This window comes from Eublepharis macularius, chromosome 12 (assembly GCF_028583425.1).
Source record: "Eublepharis macularius isolate TG4126 chromosome 12, MPM_Emac_v1.0, whole genome shotgun sequence".
Lineage (NCBI taxonomy): Eukaryota > Metazoa > Chordata > Lepidosauria > Squamata > Eublepharidae > Eublepharis > Eublepharis macularius.
Genome location: NC_072801.1, coordinates 68,951,256 through 68,972,424, shown reverse-complemented (window position 1 = coordinate 68,972,424; position 21,169 = coordinate 68,951,256). Strand labels below are relative to the sequence as shown.

Genomic DNA, 21,169 nt, shown 5'->3' with positions numbered 1-21,169 from the left:
TACCAATGACCGTGCTATGCCTATTTGATTTTGCAAGCATCTATTGGGATATGTTTTTACGGCATAAAAGGTTCAGTTAAAGAACTAATTGTTGAATAATAATAATAATAATAATATTTAGACTTTATATACCCCTTTCAGGTTTCAAAGCATTTTTTTAAAAAAATTATTTGAATACAGAGCATAAAGGAAACAACAATACATAAATAATATATCCATACCTCTTAAAAACACCAATAAATGTAAATAAATGTATACAGATCTTATTAAAATTAAAAACATAGGAATGATTACTATAAATTGTGTAATTATATCTATCCATTAATTATACAGGATTCAAAGCATTTCATAAATATTATAATAGCAATCCTTCTAATAGGAGCTCTGTGGTGCAGAGTGGTAAGCTGCAGTACAGCAGCCCAAGCTCTGCTCACAACCTGAGTTCGATCCTGGTGGAAGCTGGGTTCAGGTAGCTGGCTCAAGGTTGACTCAGCCATCCATCCTTCAGAGGTCGGTAAAATGAGTACCCAGTTTCCTGGGGCTACCTTTACCTTTACCTAATCCTTCTAATAGCACAGTAAGGCAAGGCAATATTATTTCTCCCATATTGCAGATGGGGAAAACTGAGAGAGAGGGTGAGGGGGGGGGCTTGTCTAAGGCTGGGCTGAATTGAAAAGTGACCTCTCAAATAGTTCGTTCTCATATGTATTCTGCTACACAAGAAAACGAAAGGGAAGGAAGGAAAGAGAGGCAGATTTCAGGAAGAGTAGTAGGGTCAAAGAGTTGAAGAGAGGCGACTCAGTGGAAGACTGGCTCGGGTTGCTTCAGATGTAAGGAACTGCCTTGCACCAAGTCATTTCTATGACCCATCCAATCCAGAGTTGTTATGAACCAAAATAAAAAAATCTGGGTGGGGTGGAGTGGAGCTCAGAGCAGGTCATAAGAATATAAGCTCTTCTGGGACTTCTAATCCATCTGATACAGGATTCTTTTCCCCGCAGTTGGCCACCAGATGCCTCCAGAAGAACTCCAAGCAGCAGCATAGAAGATCAAGCTTCCCACTGATGTTGTCCTCTAGCAACCGGCATTCACAGGCAGACTGCCTCTGAACATGGAAGTTCTATCGAGTCATCATGGCTAATAGCCACTGGCGGATCTCTCCTCCATGAATTTGTCTAATCTCCTTTTAAGGCTGATTAAACCAATATCTGCTACTGACAGCGCAACCTTATGCAAATGTCTCCAGTGTCAGCTCATTGATTTCAATAGGCTGAGACTGGAGTTACTCTGCGTAGGATTATGCTTTAAATCATGGGGCCATGGGACCAAAGAGCAGCAGCTGTTAGCAAAAGGGCAGGGTTAAAAAATGGAGGCAGTATCCGTCTCATGAATAGCCCTGTCATTGGGTAGCATCATCAGATCCCCCTTATTGAACCTTCTGTTGTATTTTCAACAGTGAGTGGAGGCGCCATCTTGATTTTCCAATTCAGGCCTATGTATGTCGACACTTCCCTCACAAAAAAATACCTCAAAAAAACCCCTCAAACTGAAACAAAATTCTACAAATTACATGAGGCAAGGTTCTTCTTAGGTTCTTGCAGGAAAGGAACTCTCACTGGCAACAAGGAAGACTTCCCTGGCACAACAAATCTTCCTGGCTCAAGGCCGGGTCCTGTTTGCACACCGTCTCTTACTGAACGTTCTTAGTACCACAACAGGAAGTGACTCGAGTTTGAGTCATGCTAGAGCCACAACCCAGCACCAGGGGGTGCTGTGTCGCAGCCCCGGAGCAGCCTGGGTCTCTTGCAACAGCTGAAGGATTCCAAGGTTGGTTCATGCAAGGGTCACCGTTTCCTAATTGTTGCCTACAGGCCCAAGTCGCACAAAAAGGAACTGCTTTAACACCTTCCAAACAGTTGATGTGTAGCAGAAAATTCAGCCTCAGAAAATGCCTCTCCCCAGAGAGAAAAGTGGCTGCACCTACTGGAATTTCTGCCTACCTTGTGGCCCCACTTGCCTAGGGAATGGGAGGGTTGGTGAGGGGGAGGGAGTTCTGTGTTGATGACACTCAGCTCTATCTGCTGATGGATGGCCACTCTGATCTCGCTCTGAATTCCTTGGTCAAGGGTCTTGAGGCTGTGATGGTATGGTTACATTAGAGTCGCCTGAAATTGAATCCCCTGAAGACAGAGGTTCTGTGTCTGGGTTGTGGGGCAATCAAGTTGGGGACCCGGGCTGCAGTCCGGAGCGGCGGGGAGCCGCCCTGTACAACATCTTCCAGTCTTAAACATCCATGGAGATTTCAGTACTGACACATCTTCATTTAGAAATTAAAAGATTGTTTTGCTCCAACCCAAAAGGGCAACACATAACATTGGCTAGGGGTGGGGGGAGCAGAAATTATAGATAGGTGTGTGGGGGGAAAAAATCTAAAGTAGCAATAACAAATCATCAACCATATTACAAAGGACTAAGAAGACTTTCAAGTTCCTAAAAAAGATCTCTAGATGCAGTGAGGGTAGAGCAAATGTTCCCCAACTGAACTATTTCAGCATTTGTTTGCATTTTGTTATTTGTTTCAGTTCTCTTCTTTGTGGGCTTTGTACATGTATTTGCATCATGTGTGCATTATACACAGTTTATGCTACATCTTTTATCCCATCATTTCTCGAAGTTGCTCAGGATGACAGACATAGTTCTCCATTTTATCCTCACAACAACCCTGTGAAGAAGGTTCAGCAGAGAAAGAATGACCAAGAATGACTGCCCCCAAATCACAAACCATTTGTCACATACATACACACACATACTTATGCAATGTTGATTTATTAATTTATAAGCTACATTAAAAATGTGTACATTTTATAGAGCGTAGTGGTTAAGTGGTTGGGCTGCAAATCAATGCTCTGCTGGTTCAAATCTGACAACTGCCATGAACTCTGCTAGTGGCCATGGGTAAGCCACGCCTCTCAGCACAGGATCTCTAGCTGTACTGTGGGGGTAATAATTGGATATGGGAACAAACATAAAAAATAATGAACATGGTGTTCGTTGTTCATTGCCATCCACGAACAACGAACAACGAACATTGACTAACATGACCTGTTCACGAACATGTTCATTGTTCATTGTTCATTGTTCATTGTTCATTGTTCATTGTTCATTGTTCATTGTTCATTGTTCATTGTTCATTGTTCATTGTTCATTGTTCATTGTTCATTGTTTGTGGGGGCCAGCAGGCTCTCCTCCAGCCATCAACATCCCTACTACACCACTCCCAGAAACCTTACCTGAGCAGGCAGCAGGAAATGTACCAATAATAAATAATAGTTTGGCCCCAGAGCCTGGCAGCAGCCCTGGAACCTGAAGGGGTAGATCCCTACTGCACCAGTCCCAGAAACCTGACCTGACCAGGCAGCAGGAAAGTTACCAGTAATAAATAATAGCTCAGCCCAGAGCCTGGCAGCAGCCCTGGAACTTGAAGGGGTAGATCCCTATCCCACCACACACAAAGAAAATTCAAGCTCCAATGCACTCTCCCTGTCTCTCTCTCAAAATGCCAACAGCAGTTGTCGCTCCCTCACTATCTGCAAAACAAGAGCTGGGAGTCCTCTCCCCCCTGCTCTTTGCTTCCTTGTAACAATTTTGAAGCTCCACACTTGAAAGGAAGACCTGCCTATCAAGCTAAATTGGGCTTAGATTGGGGTTTCCAGGGCAACAGCAGGAGTTCAGACAGCTCTGGTTGCCAATGGAATTGATTGCAGATGCCCGACTGTCTGGCTTGACGAACAGCAACCAACAGCAATGAACGAGGCTTGCAACAACCACATGTTCATTTAGAATGGGGCCTCACAAACAGCTTGTTTGCAAGCAGCTGATTGGGCTGTTCGTGGCTTTTTTTAGTTCATATTGCTGTTCTTGCCCATCTCTAGTAATAATAACACTCACTTTATTCACTGCTCTGAGTGGAGTACTAATCTATCTACAAGAGTTGTTATGGTTATTATCTGTAAACAGGATAAGGAGACAGGAGGCAATGCAAAAATCTTTTTGAGGTCAAAATATATTGGAGTGAAGAGAAGTGTGGATTTTGAGAGGTAAAAACAGCAGGGGTAAGAAATTCAGATAGTTGTCATCAAAGACTCCTGGATCAAAGAAGCGAGGCGCTCCTTTCCCTCAGCAAAGAAAAAGTCTGCGGTTAATTCAGATCCAACCAGCTGCTGGTTTTTGTATCAATCAAGAGAACATATGAAGCTGCCTTCTCCTAAGAGCCAAACTAAAAGTGACGTCTTACACAGGTTGGACACTAGTCGGCTTCCCTCAAGTTTTGATGGGAAATGTAGGCATCCTGGTCTTGCAGCTGTAATGGAGAGCCAAGCTGTAAAACCAGGGCGCCTACATTTCCCATCAAAACTTGAGGGAAGCCGACTAGTGTCCAACCTGTGTAAGACGTCACTTGTAGCTTGACCCTAAGTCACCCCGTTGGTCTACCTGAGTCAATCTTCTTTGCTATATTGACAACAGCTCCCCAGATTCTCAGAAGATCATGGCAACATGTGCGCCTTGCTTCTTGAAACTGAAGATGCTGCAGACTGAACGGGTTCTGCAGACAAAGCACAGCCACTTGCTCAGCACTTCGTTGTCCCGGCAACTTTTGCTACAGCCTGAGGACTGATTGACTCCAGGGCAAAATCTCACTTGATCATGTCTGCATAACCCTCCCTTCATTTCAAGTTATTACAAGTTACAAACTTTTTTTTGGACGTCATTCTTCCTCCCATCCCCACGCCACCTCTGCCTTTTCTTTGTTGGCGTGGCATCCAGTGTGACAAAGACTTCTGAGGAATTAAACATTATGCTGTGAACTCAGGGACTTTTGAGGTCCAAAGAGATAAGATGCTAGGAGATCCGTGAAGGGATTGCCCAACCAATTTCTGTTTTTTGGTTACTCGATGATAGCCTCGGGACCATCAGTTTGCTATCAGGTTCATGATGAGGGCAGATAAGGTCAACTCTTCCCCCATCATCTTCTTAAACCCAAACCGACTCTTCGTCTACTATTTAAAGATGCCACAAATTTTGCTGCCACCAGCCACAATCCCTTGTGAGCCTGGACTTGGATCTTGCTCACTGCTGTTTGACTCATTTGTAGGGTTACCAACCTCCAAGAAGGGCCTAGATCTTACAGATTTACAACAGATCCCCAGACAAAAGAGATCCGTTCCCCAAGAGAAAATGGCTGCTATGGAGGCTAGACTATAATATCACACCTTGCTGAGGTCTCTCCCTTCCCCAAACCTTGCCCTTCCCGGCTCCACCCCACAAATTTCCTGGAATTTCCCAACCAGGCAACCCTTCTCAGCTGCCAAACTGCTTTGGGGCTGCAAAATAGATGTGATAACCGGGTTTCATTTTCTTGCAAGCTGCTTTTGAATATGTGCACGCAGGGATTATAGATGGCTGGAAGGAGTAATTAAACAGGACGGGTGAGAGTACTGGTGGTGGTGCCGTCCAGTCATATCTGACTTACGGCAATTCCTGCTGATGTTTTCAAAACACGAGCCTAACAGAGGGAGTTTTCCATTGCCTGCCTTTGCATAACAACCCTGGCCTTTGTTGGAGGTCTCCCATCACTAACCATGGCCAACACCGCTTAGTTTCTGATATCTGACAAGATCCGGCTGGCTGGGCTATCCTGGGCCGATTCCAGATGGCCAGAAATTGTGGTTTTTCTGCAGAAATAATTGCTTACCGGCCACGCGTTCACTTTCGTCTCCATCCGCTTTGTCTCGCAGCGTGCCGTGCCGTCCCACTTCCGGATATTCGCACGGCCAACTGAGGTACCCGGGATTGGTTGTTTCCTCCCCGTCACAGTTGACGTCAGGGGCCTTCATTGGTTCGCATTTCGTTTTTTTTTTTAAAAAAAAAAATTACGTTTTGAGCAAATGCGCAAACGTGCAGGTGTGCGAATATGCACTTTTGTGCACTTTTGTGCATTTGTGCAAATGCACGACTGCGCAAATGGCGCCCGGTTTTTTTTAAAAAATTAAGGGAATATTGTTGCCGGCCAGCCGGCAAAGGAAGGAGGGAAAGGGGAGGGCCTCTCTGCGGCGACGAAGCGTCCAGAAGTGTGCAAACCCGCAATACCGCGTTCACACCGTCCGCTTATAGAGCGCAACTGAGCGCCATGGACCGCAGGTAAGCCGGGACGGGAAATTGCGGGTTTTTACGAGTGAGGTCGCTGAAAAAGTGAAAGCACTCGCTCTATTTGTGCCCATCTGGAATCGGCCCTGGTCAGAGAAGGAAAAGTACTACAACTCCCATAAGGCTGTGCAAAAAGATGTATGTGTGTGTGTGAAATAACTCTACCAATAACATGAACCTTAACACCAGACAGTAAGTCATTTTTTAAAAAAAATAATCTCATTAGTAATAATCAGTAGCTGGAAAAGGTAAGAGCCAGCTCGTTCCTCCCCCTCCCCTAGTCCTGCTTGGAGGGTAAGGGGACTTGACAACACTATCTAGGGTGGTGGCTCCATCCAGGTGGTGGCTGGAGATCTCCTGGAATTGCAACAGATCTTCAGGTAAGGGTTTTTAGGTCCTCTTACCCTCCCAGCAGGAGGGGGAGGATCCAGAACGTCCCTTATTGACTGAATCGGCTGGCACAAAGCCCGGGATCACTTTCAGGGCCTGCACAATGTCATCACTCCTGGGAGTGATGTTGTCATGCTGCAAGCGGGAGCACACCCCCAGGAGGCCCATTCCCTCACCTTTTCCCCTGTTGGCCAGGTGAGGGATGGCTACAGTTGCCAGGTCCCCCGTCTCCCTGGAAGGAGATTGGTGCCTGGCACTTACTTTGCTGTGTTCTTGTGTCTGTGTCTGCATTCCCAGCTTGAGCGATGATGTCACTTCTGGGAAGTGACATCAACATGTGGGTCAAAGGGCAGCCAGGGGGCCCTCCCACAGTCACCAAGGGGCTGAATTGGCCCACTGTGGGACGCAATTCAGCTCAAAATGGGCTCGTTGCCGGGCGTGATTCAGCCTGAATCAGGCCACTGTGGGCATGAGGGGAAGTGCGCCCCTCCTGCCAGCCAAGTAAGTGATGGTGAGGGGGAGGGTGGGAGCAGGGGATCCCCGCCCTGGATGGGGAAATGGCACCCCTAGTGGTGGCAGGGACAGGAGGCTAGGAACTGGGGATCCTGCACCCTCACCTGGACAACAGCAACCCTCTATCCAGGTCATAGACATCAGTTTCCTTAGAGAAAATAGAGTGGAGTCTATGGCATTATACCCTGGTGAGGTTCCTGCTTCCTCAGTCTCTGCCCTCTCTGGACTCCACCCCCTAAAGCTCCAGGAATTTCCCAATCCAGAGGTGGCAATCCTGCTTCCAGCAGTTCTTTAGAGATCCATTCATGAATAACCCACAGATTGCCTGCTTTGGCTTTGAGTCCCTTCAGGCACTTAAACCTGAGCCCCTGATGGCTCCCTGCCTTGGAGTCCCTTATCATAAAATTTCAGTGATAAGCTCCATGGGGCAGGAGCTGCCTTTTTGTTTAATGCTCATTGAGCATGATGTAAGACGGTGGTTTTCGTCCTTCCTGTACTTGGTACCCAATGTACTGTAAGCTCATGACAGGGAGTCACATGTGAGAGCTACAACCTCAGCAGTACCAAGGCCTGGGACATATAAGGTGAGTATGGTTGCCAGTTCCCTTACCCTCCCAGCGGGAGTGGGGGGGACCCAGCACTTACCATCCTGGGCTCCTGGGATGCTCTTCCAGGAAGTGATGTCATCATGCAAGGCTGGGGAATGTGCACACTTCTCAATGTGCTGATATGGGCTCCAAATGGGCCTGATTCAGCCCATTCGGGCCCCAAATCGGCCCACTATGAAACACAGGAGTACTCTCGGGGCAGCATGATAAAGTCAATGTCATTGTCATGCCAGCCCCAGGAGCACTCCTGGGGGGGGGGCGTTCCCAGCATTTCCCCTCGGCTGCCAGGTAAGTGGGGGGTCCGCCAAAACGAAAACCTATTACCGTGAATACAAGAAATCCACAGAGTAAAAATGCACCGTATGACTGGAAAAAAGCTTCCTCATACAATGATCCAAAAATATAATTATTTATCTCACCAACCAAGTGTTCACAAGAATAGAATATAACACTTATGGTAGAAACCCAAATATACAAGTGAAAAATCAATAACAGTACAATTTCAATGGAGCCTGAATGAATACTATCCCCTAGCAAAGTCCAGATTCTCCAAGGTACATCTAATGTATTACGAAGACAAAACTTTCTTCTTTGTAATTCTTCAAGCGGACCTGGAACCTGGTTGGTGAGATAAATAATTATATTTTTGGATCATTGTATGAGGAGGCTTTTTTCCAGCCTTACGGTGCATTTTTACTCTGTGGATTTCTTGTATTCACCGTGATAGTTTTTCGCTTTGGCAGTTGTTCTTTACTACACAGCACCCTTCTATTTTTGTAGGTAAGTGGGGGGGTAAAAGGTGGGAGCTGGGTATCCCCCACTCCCACCAGGGGAATGGGATCCCTAAAGGTGGGTATTGGAAATTTTTGTTCATTTAAAGGACCGGGACTTTTAAATTAATTAAAAGGACTACCAATTTGGACGCCACGGAGCTAAGAAAACGTGCAGACTCGTGGGAGCGAGGTAAATCAAGCCCCACGATGTCGAAGAAAGAGTGGCAAGCAGCCATAGAGAACTTGGACAAAAAATTTTGTGAAATGCTAAAGGAGCTTAAAGAAACAAAATTGGAGTTGGTGAAAGAAGTCAAAGATGTCAAAGAGACAGTTAAAAATGAGCTGGCAGAAGTAAAAAAGGGAATGGAGACGATACAAACCGACCTGCAGGCAGCGCAGCAAAAAGTTAACGATGTGGAGAAGGCGATGGACAACCTTACAGAGACGCAGCGAACGGACATGAGAGTAATGAGGGGAAGAATGGCAGTTGCGGAGAGTAAATATATGGAAAAGCAGCTGAGGTTTCGAGGTTTGTTGGAAGTTGATGGAAAGACAGCACAAGAACAGGTGACTGAAGTGTTAGCTGAATACCTGGAAAAGGAGGAGGAGGAGGTTGTGGCTTTCCTAGATGTGGTGTACCGAATAAATTCCAGATTTGCGACCCAGAGAAAGGTACTAAGGGATGTGATAGTGCAATTTACGACAAGGAATGTAAGGGAAATGATAGTGACTAAGCAATTTCAAGATCCATTGATAGTTGATGGCAAGACAATTATCATCATGAAGGAGTTACCCAGATCGGTGCTCTTGGACCGGAAAAAATACAAAGTGTTAGTCCAGACTTTGAAAGACATGAAAGTAAGATACAGATGGGAATTACCGGAAGGGATATCTTTTGAATTTGGAGGGGTAAGAAAGCGCATCAGATCTGAATTGGAAATGGAAAGGTTCATGATGGACAATGAAAAAGACTTACCAACAACAAGGCTTTGAATATGGAGTGCAAAGTTTTATCGTGGAATGTAAATGGACTTAACTCACCTAATAAGCGAAAAAGTATTTTCCACTGGCTATTAAAACAGAAATGTGATATAGTTTGCTTACAAGAGACTCATATTAGAAATCAGGATGTAAAATACCTTAAAGTAAGTAAATTGGGCATTGAATTTGTAGCGGCCTCAAAAAAGAAAAAAAGGGGAGTGGTACTATATATAAAAGAAGAGCTGCAACCAAAGGTGATAATTAGAGATGGGGAAGCCAGATTTATAGCAGTGGAATGCATTTGGAACTTAAAGAAAGTGTTGGTGATTGGAATATATGCGCCTAATGGAGCTAAAGAGTGCTTTTTTGAGGATTTAAAGAAGCAACTAGATGAACTTTCATATGATCAGATAATACTTGCAGGAGACTTCAATGGAGTTACGAATTTGGAACAAGACAAGAAATCAGCCACTACACAAAAGAAAAGAGGATTATTACCAAAGACTTTTTTTGGATTAATGCAACAGGAAGCGTTGGAAGATGTGTGGAGAACGCAGAATCCCACAATCAGACAATATACCTTTTTCTCTGCAAGACACTCTACCTTATCGCGTATTGATATGATCTGGGCCTCAAAGGACTTAGTACTTTGGACTAAGGAAGTAGAAATAATGCCTATGGTAGGCTCAGATCATAAGCCAATTATGTGGAAATTTGGAAAAAGAACTAAGAGAAAAGGATGGAGAATAAATGAGGATTTGTTGCAAGAGGGAGAAAATATGGAAATGTTGAGAAGGGAGACTAAATTCTTCATACAGTACAACATGAATCAAGAAGTACCAACCAACAAGGTATGGGACACGTACAAGGCAGTAATCAGAGGTGTATTAATGGACTTAAATGGAAGACTCCGAAGGAAAAAAGAGGAGAAGAGACAGGAGATTATGGAAAAAATAAAAGCCAAAGAAATCCAGTTGAAGAAAAGACCAGGGAAAAAGAAAATATATCAGAACATTAAAATCCTTCAGGAGCAGTTGACGGTCATGAATAATAAAGAATTGGAATGGAATCTGAAAAGACTGAATCAAAAGTCGTTTGAAGGGGTGAACAAACCTGGGAAATTTTTGGCATGGCAATTGAAGAAAAGAAAGGAGAAAAAGATAATAAATAAAATATGTGATGACAATAAAGTACACCTGGAACAGGTCGCTATTAGCAGAGCCTTTTATAAATTTTACGCTAAATTGTATGATAAGAAAGAAGTGAATAAAGATGCGATAGCCGCATATCTGGAGAAAATGAAGCTGCCAGTAATGTCCGAGGAGTGGAGAGTTAAACTAAACAGTGAAGTAACAGAAGAAGAGATAAGGAAGGCAATACAGTCAACAAACTTGGGAAAAGCGCCAGGGCCTGATGGACTCACAGCTAAGTTTTACAAGGCAATGGCCAATGAACTGGTACCGTTTTTAAAAGAGGTGATCAATGGTGTTATGAGGGACCAAAGGATCCCAGATACCTGGAGTGAAGCAAATATATCATTGATCCCCAAAGAAGGACAGGACTTGACCAATGTTAAAAACTACAGACCTATCTCTTTACTTAATAATGACTACAAGATTTTCGCAAAGATCTTGGCGGAGAGAATAAAGGGGTGGCTAGCCGAAGTTATTGGAGAAGAACAAGCAGGCTTTTTACCAAATAGACAAATCAGAGACAACCTAAGGACAGTCATAAATGCTATAGAATACTATGACAGGCGATGTGATAAGGAGGTTGGTTTCTTTTTTGTAGACGCTGAAAAAGCATTTGACAATTTGAACTGGGACTTTATGTTTGCCACCATGGAACAGCTACAAATGGGGGAAAGGTTCATAAGAGCAGTGAGAGAAATTTATAGAGACCAGAGTGCAGCAATTGTGGTGAATGACGAGCTGACTAAAAAACTGATTATTGGAAAGGGTACAAGACAGGGTTGCCCGCTATCCCCATTGTTGTTTATTTTGGTTCTTGAAATTTTGATGATGCAGATTCGAGAAGACAATGCAATCCGTGGTATAAAGATAAAAGACTTTTCCTATAAGGTCAGAGCGTTTGCAGATGATATAATGTTAATTGTGGAAGATCCAATTGAAAACATGCCTAAGGTAATAGAAAAAATAAAAGAGTTTGGAGACTTGGCAGGTTTCTATGTAAACAAAAAGAAATCAAAGATTTTATGTAAGAATATGATTAAACAAAAGCAACAGTTATTAACGGAAATAACAGACTGTGAGGTAACAAGTAAGGTGAAGTACTTGGGAATTGAATTGACTGCAAAAAATATAGATCTATTTAAGAATAACTATGAGAAATTATGGACTCAAATAGAGCATGATTTGATCAAATGGAATAGGCTGAACTTGTCATGGTTGGGAAGAATTGCAGTAATCAAGATGAACGTGTTACCAAGAGTTATGTTTCTGTTACAGACGATACCAATCATTAGGGACTCCAAGCAATTTGATAAATGGCAGAGGAAAATATCAGAGTTTGTGTGGGCAGGCAGGAAGCCTCGAGTGAAAATGAAAGTGTTACAGGATGCAAAAGAAAGAGGGGGAATGCAACTGCCCAACTTGAGACTTTATTATGATGCAATCTGTCTGGTATGGTTGAAGGATTGGATCACATTGAAAAATCGCAAACTGCTGGCCTTAGAGGGATACAAAAAATTATTTGGATGGCATGCATACCTATGGTATGATAAAGTAAAAGCAGATTCTATGTTCCTGCATCACTATATTCGGAGAAGCCTCTTCACAATTTGGAAGAAGTACAAAGAATACCTACAAGAAGGAATTCCCTCCTGGGTGGTTCCATATGAAGTAATAGATCCAAGAACGGTCGATAATGAACAACAGTGTTTAACGTATAAGGAGATAACTCAAATAGAATCCTTTAAAATAAGAATAAGAACGCAACAAGAGATGTCTCCAAACTACGACTGGTTTCAATATAGACAAGTTAGAGATTTTTATTATTCAGACTGTGCGAAGGGAGGGATAAGGATGGAAGACTCAGAATTAGAGAAAGTAATTTTACAAGAAGACCAAAAGGAAATTTCTAAGGTCTACAAAGTGTTGTTAAAATGGTATACTGAAGATGAGACAGTTAAAGTGCAAATGGTGAAGTGGGCTATAAACTTTAACAAAGAAATAACAATGGAGGCGTGGGAATACTTGTGGAAACATACATTGAAAATCACGACATGTACCAATATTAAAGAGAATATTTACAAAATGATTTACCGTTGGTATCTGACACCAAAGAAGATTGCACTAGGGAACTCGAATATGTCTAATAAATTCTGGAAATGTAAAAAACATGAGGGATCAATGTATCATATGTGGTGGACTTGCGAGGTAGCTAGGCAGTACTGGGGGGAAATAATAAGAGTAATGAGTGAGATTTTACAATTTCAAGTTAACAAGAACCCAGAATTCCTGCTACTGAACTTGGGAATGGAAGACATCCCAGCACAACATAGGACATTGATATTCTATATGACGGCAGCAGCCAGACTTTTGTATGCGCAGAAGTGGAAAGTACAAGAAGTGCCAACTACTGAGGACTGGATTTACAAATTGCTGTACATGGCGGAGATGGACAAAATGACAAGAAAACTGAGAGACCTTGATCCAGGGCAGTTTAACACGGACTGGGGAAAGCTGAAACAATATTTGGTGAAAAAATGGGAGGTGGGAGGAGAACTGTGGCAGTTTGAAAATTATTGAGGTACACAGGAGGAGAGAAGTGACTATACCGAGGGGGTGGAGAGTTAATGGAAAAATTCTAAGCAACTTTATATGATTTTTAAGTATTATATTAAGTAGCAATAGCGTTGATACTATGTGAATTAATGGGATAGAAATTAACTAATCTATATTTTTTGGAAAGATAACCGTATAACATAGAGTGAATATATACATACATACGTAAATTCAAAGATAGGTCTAATTGTTAGACTTATGGTATATGTATAGATAAAGAACAACATATAGAACAGAAGCCTAAGCAAATGACAATAAGTGTGTATAATAAGTATGTGTATAGAAGTATTGGAATTGATGTATAAAGGGGGGCAAATTGTTTGTCCCATATTGAAGAGAATAGAAGGAGTAAGATAAAACACAGGTTATCAAAATGAATATTATTAGTAGTTTTAATGAAGAAGATAGATTAAGAGGATTTTATTTATATGACAATTTATATGACAATTTATATGTGAAAGGAAGTGGAAATAGTGCTTAGAAGAATCTGAAAGTATATTATAATAAACAAATAAAATAAATATGAAGGAGTAGAGCGAAAGTGGATAGGGTGTTGGAAAACTGTTGGAAGTCAATAAAAAGGGGGGGAAAGGGAGGGGGTTAGAATTAGAAAAAATTAAAGAATGTGATTATAATTGTTATTATATGTTTCTAATCCAATAAAAATTCTTTTAAAAAAGGAAATGCAGGCTAAGCACCACAGTGAAGAACAAGCCAAGAGTGAAATCTATGGAGGAATCCTCTTCACCAATTAAGTGACCTCACCACCCTGCTCCTCTTCTCAGCATTTTACTTACTTACTTTTTGATTTACTTCATTTAAACCTGACCTTGGTCCTCAATGGGAGCCCACAGCAGCTTACATAATTTCATTTCTCCATTTTATCCTCATAACAACCCTGTGAGGTAGGCTAAGATGAGAGTATGATTGACTCAAGCTCACCCATCAAGCTTCCTTGGAAGAGCAGGGATTCAAACCTGGGTCTCCCAGATCCTAGTTCAACACTCTAACCACTACACCACACTGGCTCTCCATAAGTAAACAGCTCCTTCCAAAAGAAAGGGGGGAAACTCTGCGGAGGCTGTTGATCCTACATGTTGGGCCCTGAAGATAACCTGAGGGTCCTCCTGACCCACAGCTTGGAGACTATTAATATAGGAGACCATGATTGATTCTTAGAAGACTCTCCTTAAATCCTAAACTTTCAGTTTATTGCTGAAATCAAATGTGTTTTCTAGCCCCTAGCCGTTCCCAGTTTACATTCTCGACTTCACTGCTAGGCTAACCCAACTCCATTTCTTACCACCAATTACTCAACTCTTCTGAAACTTTTAGGCACTTCCTCTTGGAGCTCTGGGGAAGACACTAAAAAGAAAAGTGGCAAACAAATAAACAAACCACTTCCACCGAAGTCGCTTCTCAGAAGGGTGATCGGACCAGTTAGATGAGACAAGTCTTGAGGCGCTGACAACTGGAGAACTCGCGTGGCACCAGACAAAAAGATTTGCAAGCAAAGTTAAGAAGGTGAGTGTCAGGGACAGCTTGCCATGATGGTGATAAGATTTTGAGACTCAGCAGGGATGGTGGGTTCTTTATGATGGCACATCGATTAGACTGACAAGAAAGAAGGGCTCTCACAGGAATAGCCAATACAAATCGACTGGTCCAAAAACCATTTTATTTTATAATGGTTGCACTCAAGCCTGGGAGGTATTACAAGAAAAACAAAAAGAGTCCAGTAGCACCTTTAAGACTAACCAATTTTATTTTATTGTAGCATAAGCTTTCGAGAATAAAATAAAATTGGTTAGTCTTAAAGGTGCTACTGGACTCGTTTTGATTTTGCTACTACAGACTAACACGGCTAACTCCTCTGGATCAAGGACAAGAAAAACAGTGCACCTAACCCCATGTGGAGTACTTCTCATTTGTCCCTGGCTAAGCACAACCTACTTAGTTTTATATCTGAGATGAGGTCCTGCAAACTTTCCAAATTCAGCAATCCCCAACTTGCAATACAAAGAGCCATTTTAATAGGTGAAGTGTTGGTTCTTTAACGGCATCTACTTGAACCGTGCTGTATCTCTAGACTTCTGCTTATCTAAGGGTACAATTCTACCTGCACTGCCTTGAGTGGGAACTCTACCAAACACACAACTACACTTACTCCTGAGTAAGGACCAGACTGTAAATCTCTCCTCTAAGCATCTTGACTCTGTGCTGCTTCTCTCTCACCTCCATCTCTTTTTCTTGGTTTGTTTCTCTCCTCAAGATTTTTTTTTGCCATGCTTTTCTTGCCGTCCACATTAGATAGGAGATTTCATCCCACAATTTGGGTTGCTCATTGTGTCCAGTACTTAAAGAAGATTTTGCTTGCAGCCAAGGGCTGCCCCTCATCATTCCTATTGGAACCATGGAAAGTGGAGGACAAAGGGAATGAAAACCAGGGTTTTGCTCACCACTGGGGCTTAAAATGGCATCTCAAAGCTGAGAGGAAATGGTGCCATTACCTCATGGCCGAGGTTTACTTCAGTCATACCACACATTGCATGGTTTCAGGTGGGCAACTGTGTTGGTCTGCAGTCCAAGAGCAAGATCTGGGTTAAAGACCAGGTTCATCTTTAAGGTGCTATTGGACCCAGATCTTGCACACTGCATGGAGTTCCACGTGACTTTTGTCCATTTTTTTAAAATGATAAGTATTCATTAGAGTTTAGAATTGTGAGCAGTCATTTGCCCTCCCCAAAACTCTCTCCCTTCAAGCTGCTTTTCTTCCCATGGCTGGAAAAGATTCCTGGATACTTTTACCCCTATGGAGAAGAAAACAGCTGGGGAGGAATAAGATTGTGGGAAGAAAAAGGGCCAGGAACAGAAAGAAACAATCCTTCGTACTCATCTGTGCAGTATTCAGGGACTGCTTTTTTCTTGTTTTTTTTTTAAAGAAAGTTCTGCTGAACTGATAATCTCATGTAATTTGGCCCTGGGTATCAGTGCTAGACAATTGTTAGTGCACTTAAGAAAATTAATGTAGCAAAGTGCACGCTGAAATAAGTAACGGCAGTGCCTGACATCTTGCTTTCTGCTCTAGGCACCCTCTAAACATAATCAAAATTGTGTGGGGGAGGGTCTAGTTATGTTTCTATACCTCCTTCATGACATGTGTAGCTCTCCCTTCATCCCAGGAGCTAAGGGTCACTCAGTTCTCCATTTGCACATTCTGTCTTCACAACAACCTTGCACGGTAGGCTAGGCTGACAATTTAGTAACAGACCAGAGTTTTGAGTCACATGGCTGTGTAGAGATCAGAATCTGGGTCTTCCCATTTCTAGTCCAAAACTCTAACTCCTACATGCCACTAGCTCTCCGTGGTGATGGGACAAGCATTTTGTATATGCCCTAGGAAACTAAAATTATCGCATTCTCCAGGACCCACTTTTTTTTCTTTTTGAAAATTAGGTTGCAGGGCTGTGATGTGATTCAATTTCAGCACTGATGACTGAGCTGGTGAGGAGGGGGGATTTCTCTGGGTTGCACAGCGAAACCACAATTGTGTGCAAAACATACAATGAGCCCCACTGTTGTTGTTTTTTGAAAAAACACAACGGATGCGATAAGAGGGCCATAGTATTTGACTCAGCTTAATTCTAGAAAATCTAGACGATCTGAATATCTGCACCCTCTGAGAGTTCCTGAGCCGAAGCATTCAGCTATAAAGTTGAACATGAGTCCAAGAAGCAGGAGCAATTTATCCTGCTGCTGTAGAGCCTGGGATTGTGCGTGAGAGGATCTAGGGCAAGTATCTAGCAGTGCTAACAGATGCCTCAGCCAGCTCTCCTCCCTCTTCTCTTCTGCCAGGGCAGGGAAGGGGAGATTTCCATCATCTGGTGGCCATCTGACAGCAATGCCATCTGACAGCAATGCTGATTCTGTGAACCTAGGCAGATCATGAGACAAAGGGTAGGAATGGTTATATCAGTGCTTAGTTCTCGTGGCCCCTTCTTACATGCCCAGGATAATGCCAATCGTCACTTAGGGGTCAGGAAGCAATTTTCCCCAGGCCAGTTCGGCTAGGGATCCTGACGGTGTTTTGCCATCTTCTGGGCATGGTGCAGGGGTCACTGGGTGTGTGGGGGAAGGGGAGGTAGCTGTGAATTTCCTGCATTGTGCAGGAGGCTGGACTAGATGACCTTGGAGGTACCAACCTTATGATTCTATGATTCTGTCTCAGATCGGTTATTACACATGTGGTCTAGCAACCAGAAAAGGGGTCCCCAATGTGGTGCCCATGTGCACAATTGAGCCTGACAACACCTTTCCTGGCACCTTAAGTGTATTTAGAAAGTGGGCATGGCCACAGAAGGCTTTTGTCAATCAAGGCTTCTGATTGGCCAGTGGAGATAGGGTTGCCAGGTCCCCTGACCTCCCCCATCAGATAGGAGATCTGGGGCCTGGCTCCTACTTTTTCCTTTTCCTGACATGTGTGATGATGTCACTTCCAGGAAGTGACATCATCGCATAGATCACAGGGAGGTCTCACGGTGGTCATGGGCCACCCTAGAGTGCTCCTGCGCTCCCCAGGGGGCCAAATCAGGCCTCTGCAAAGCACAGCAGCACTCCTGCACTACACAGATGCCCGATTCGGCGGGGAGGTGCATCCCCCCCCCACCAGCCAATTAAGCAGGGGCAGAGGGTGGAGGGTGGAAGCAAGGGATCCCCTGCCCCAGGCGGGGGACTGGCATCCCTAACTGTATTGGCTGTGCAGATTTTTTTAAAATGTTGCTTTAGCAGCAGCTGCCACCACTGCACAAGGATCCTGACTGGGTGACTGACAGTAAGGTACGGCAGCCATTTTGTGTATGGCTCCACCTCCTGCAGCAGCCATTTGTAGCTGGGCCCATCACCCTGAGTCAGAATTCCAGGCATGCCTGCAGGTTCAAAAAGTTTAGGGACCTCTGGGGTAAAGTGTCAGACTCGTTGCTGGGAGACCCAGGTTTAAATTCTCACACTGGCATGAAGCTCTCCAGGTGACCTGGAGCCTGTCATACTCTCGCAGCCTAACCTACCTCAAAGGGTTGTTGCGATGATGAAACAGGGAAGGGACAACTAGGATTACTGCCCTGAGCCCTTTGGAGAAAATGTACTAGATTAACAAATTAACTGCACTGTGATACCAGCCTGCATGAAAAGCTTCATGAGACATGGCGTGGGTAAGACGTAGCACGTCTCCAAAGACTTTTATCATAGTGCAACCCCCATGAGTTGTGAATTTAATTGGGGCAGGGCAGGGAGAGGGGAGAATACTTAACTCCCCCCCTCCCAGAGACCTTCTGATTGCAAAAAGTACTGAGTTCCCCTCCCGAGAGGAATAGAAATACGATTGACCCAACATTTTTGCCTGCATTGCAAGGGGCAGGAGAACTAAAAAGGCTTAGTCTCCTTTCTGAGCAAAGCTTGCTTTGCAGAGGCTGCTTGGTGCGTTTTCATAGCATATGCAATGCCTCCCTGTCTCCTCACACACATTTCCTCTGTTTCTCCATCACTCTCTGCAGATGGAGATATATATCAAGTTGCCCCACAATGTGCAAGAGCAGCAAGGAAATTGCTCCATGTGTTCAGCACTGTATGTCCAATCTCTGTGCTTTTAGGTCAAGCCATGTATGACGTGTTTGATTCAAAGGTACATCGTTTAGCCTCCTTTACTTTTCATAGTAGCTCAATTACTGAAGTCTGCCGTTTGCAGGAGCCAAAGGCATTGCAAATAATGATGACGATGATGTTAAATTGGATTAACTCTTAACTCGGCTCACTTTTTAAAATCATCTGGGATTATTTTCTAGAATATTCTTTTGGCTTGTGGGCTAAGGTTTCTAGTCCTCCTGCTGGCAACCTTCATTGTCCTCTGCTGCTCCAAGAAGCAGCAGGAAAGTTGTTACACAGAGCATGATGTCACTTCCAAGAGAAACCCAGAAGTGATGTCATGTCAGTCTAGGAATCACCAGAAGCTCTATGGTTTTACCATAGAGTTGCTAGTGATTCCTAGAGCGACATGACATCAATTCCAGTTTCCCTCAGAATTGATGCCATGGTGCATGTGACACTAGTGCCCTCATGTCCACACTCCCAAAGCTCCCACTAGTTGCATGGCACTGCCTCACAATGCTACTTGTAGCACATGGAGGGCATCGTTACATAGCACACTGATCTGGAACAGGCGGTTGGCAAGGTTGAAGTTTGAAGATTTTAAGGAGGAGGCAGAAAAACAGAAGATCTGTGTTGACATTCCTCTCATCTCTTTTTCGCATAGTTTCTCTTCTGCTTCCTGACATCCGAGAGAACAATGGGAGACAATTTGACTCAGAACATCTCATCTTCATTAACAGCAGACTCTTCGCTTAAGGGAGCACCGATAGGCATTGCCGTGCTCTCTCTTGCCTTCCTTCTGGGATTCCCTGGCAATGCCTTCGTAGTGTGGAGTGCAGGCTGGCGTGTCCACAAGCGGACTGTCACCTGCCTTCTCATCCTCCACTTGGCCATAGCCGATTTGATAGTGCTGCTCACGGCTCCCATCTTCCTGCGGTTTCTGAGTGTCAATATGTGGGAAATGGGTGACGCTGTCTGTCGAGCGAGCCACTATGTCTGCGGGGTCAGCATGTACGCCAGCGTCTTCCTGATTGCTCTCATGAGCTTGGACCGTTGCTTGGCTGTCTCCAAGCCCTTTCTCTCGCACAAGATTCGCAGCAAAAAGACTATACGGCTTCTGGTTTTGGCCATTTGGATGGTTGGCTTTTTCTTGGCTGTCCCTGTCCTCATCTACCGCAAGGTATTAGAGAAAAAAGATGGAAAGCTTCATTGTGGCTTCAACCACCCTACACCCAGAGATCTGGTCTTCCATAACCTCTTTGAAACCATCACTGGATTCCTGCTTCCTTTTGTCACCATCATCTACAGCTACTGCACCATCGGGCAACGACTCAGAGATACCCGTTTTCGCCAAAAACGGCGCACGGGCCGCCTTATCTCTCTGATTGTGGTAGCTTTTGCTGTTTTTTGGCTCCCGTACCATGTGGTCAACCTTCTGGATGTAGCTGGTGTGTGGAGTGGCTCTGCAAAAGTAAAGGGAATAGGATATGCAGCTAGGCCTGTGCTGGTTGCTCTAGCCTTCTTCAGCAGCAGCATAAACCCTATCCTTTACGCCTTCAGTGGTGGCTCCTTCATCCGATCAGCTGGCTTTGGCTTCATGGCCAAGCTCTTTGAAGGAACAGCTTCGGAAATGTCCAGTACCAAGCATGCTACCATCCGGGACCCTCAGCGCCATATGGACACCACGATGGAACCCATGCGGAATGGGAGTCCTGCCCATTTGACCACATCTACCAACCAAACAGGTGAAACATCTGAAGAACCTGAAGATGCTTCGAAGCCCCTTAAGCAATGAGCAGTGTGGGTTTGTGTACACCGAAGATTTTAGTATCAAGCAGAGATTTTGTTTTTTATACATGCAGTAGGCCTGGTTACTGCATATTCTCAATACTTACCCCTCATCTAAAACAAGCACACTCTATTGCTCTGTATTCTGTAGCAGCCAGAAGGGTTGGTTTGGAATGTGAGAGACCCATGTTCAAATCCCTACCTGATCCTCAAATCACCTAGTTGACATGGAGCAAATCATCATTATCATTCAGACCAGTTTCCAGGAACTGCGACAAGAACTCCCAAATTAGAATTGTATCGCGCTTGTTGAAAGCATGTTAAAGATATAAATATAATAACTGAGGACCAACCTTTAGGCAACTTAACTAGCTTCAGATGCATTTTTAATATTAGGCCATTCATTGAACACCCTTTGGGGGAAAGGCAGTTATGAGATGCAGGTGAATATGTACAAAGTTTCATT

At 43.9% G+C, this 21,169-nt stretch overlaps 1 protein-coding gene across 1 annotated transcript; it reads left to right on the top strand.

Moving 5' to 3' along the window:
• Nucleotides 1-19,612: 19,612 nt before the first annotated feature.
• LTB4R (leukotriene B4 receptor) lies at nt 19,613-20,710 on the top strand. Its single transcript, XM_054994250.1, has one exon. It carries the CDS (start codon nt 19,613-19,615, stop codon nt 20,708-20,710), a length of 1,098 nt encoding a protein of 365 aa, XP_054850225.1.
• Nucleotides 20,711-21,169: the final 459 nt, after the last annotated feature.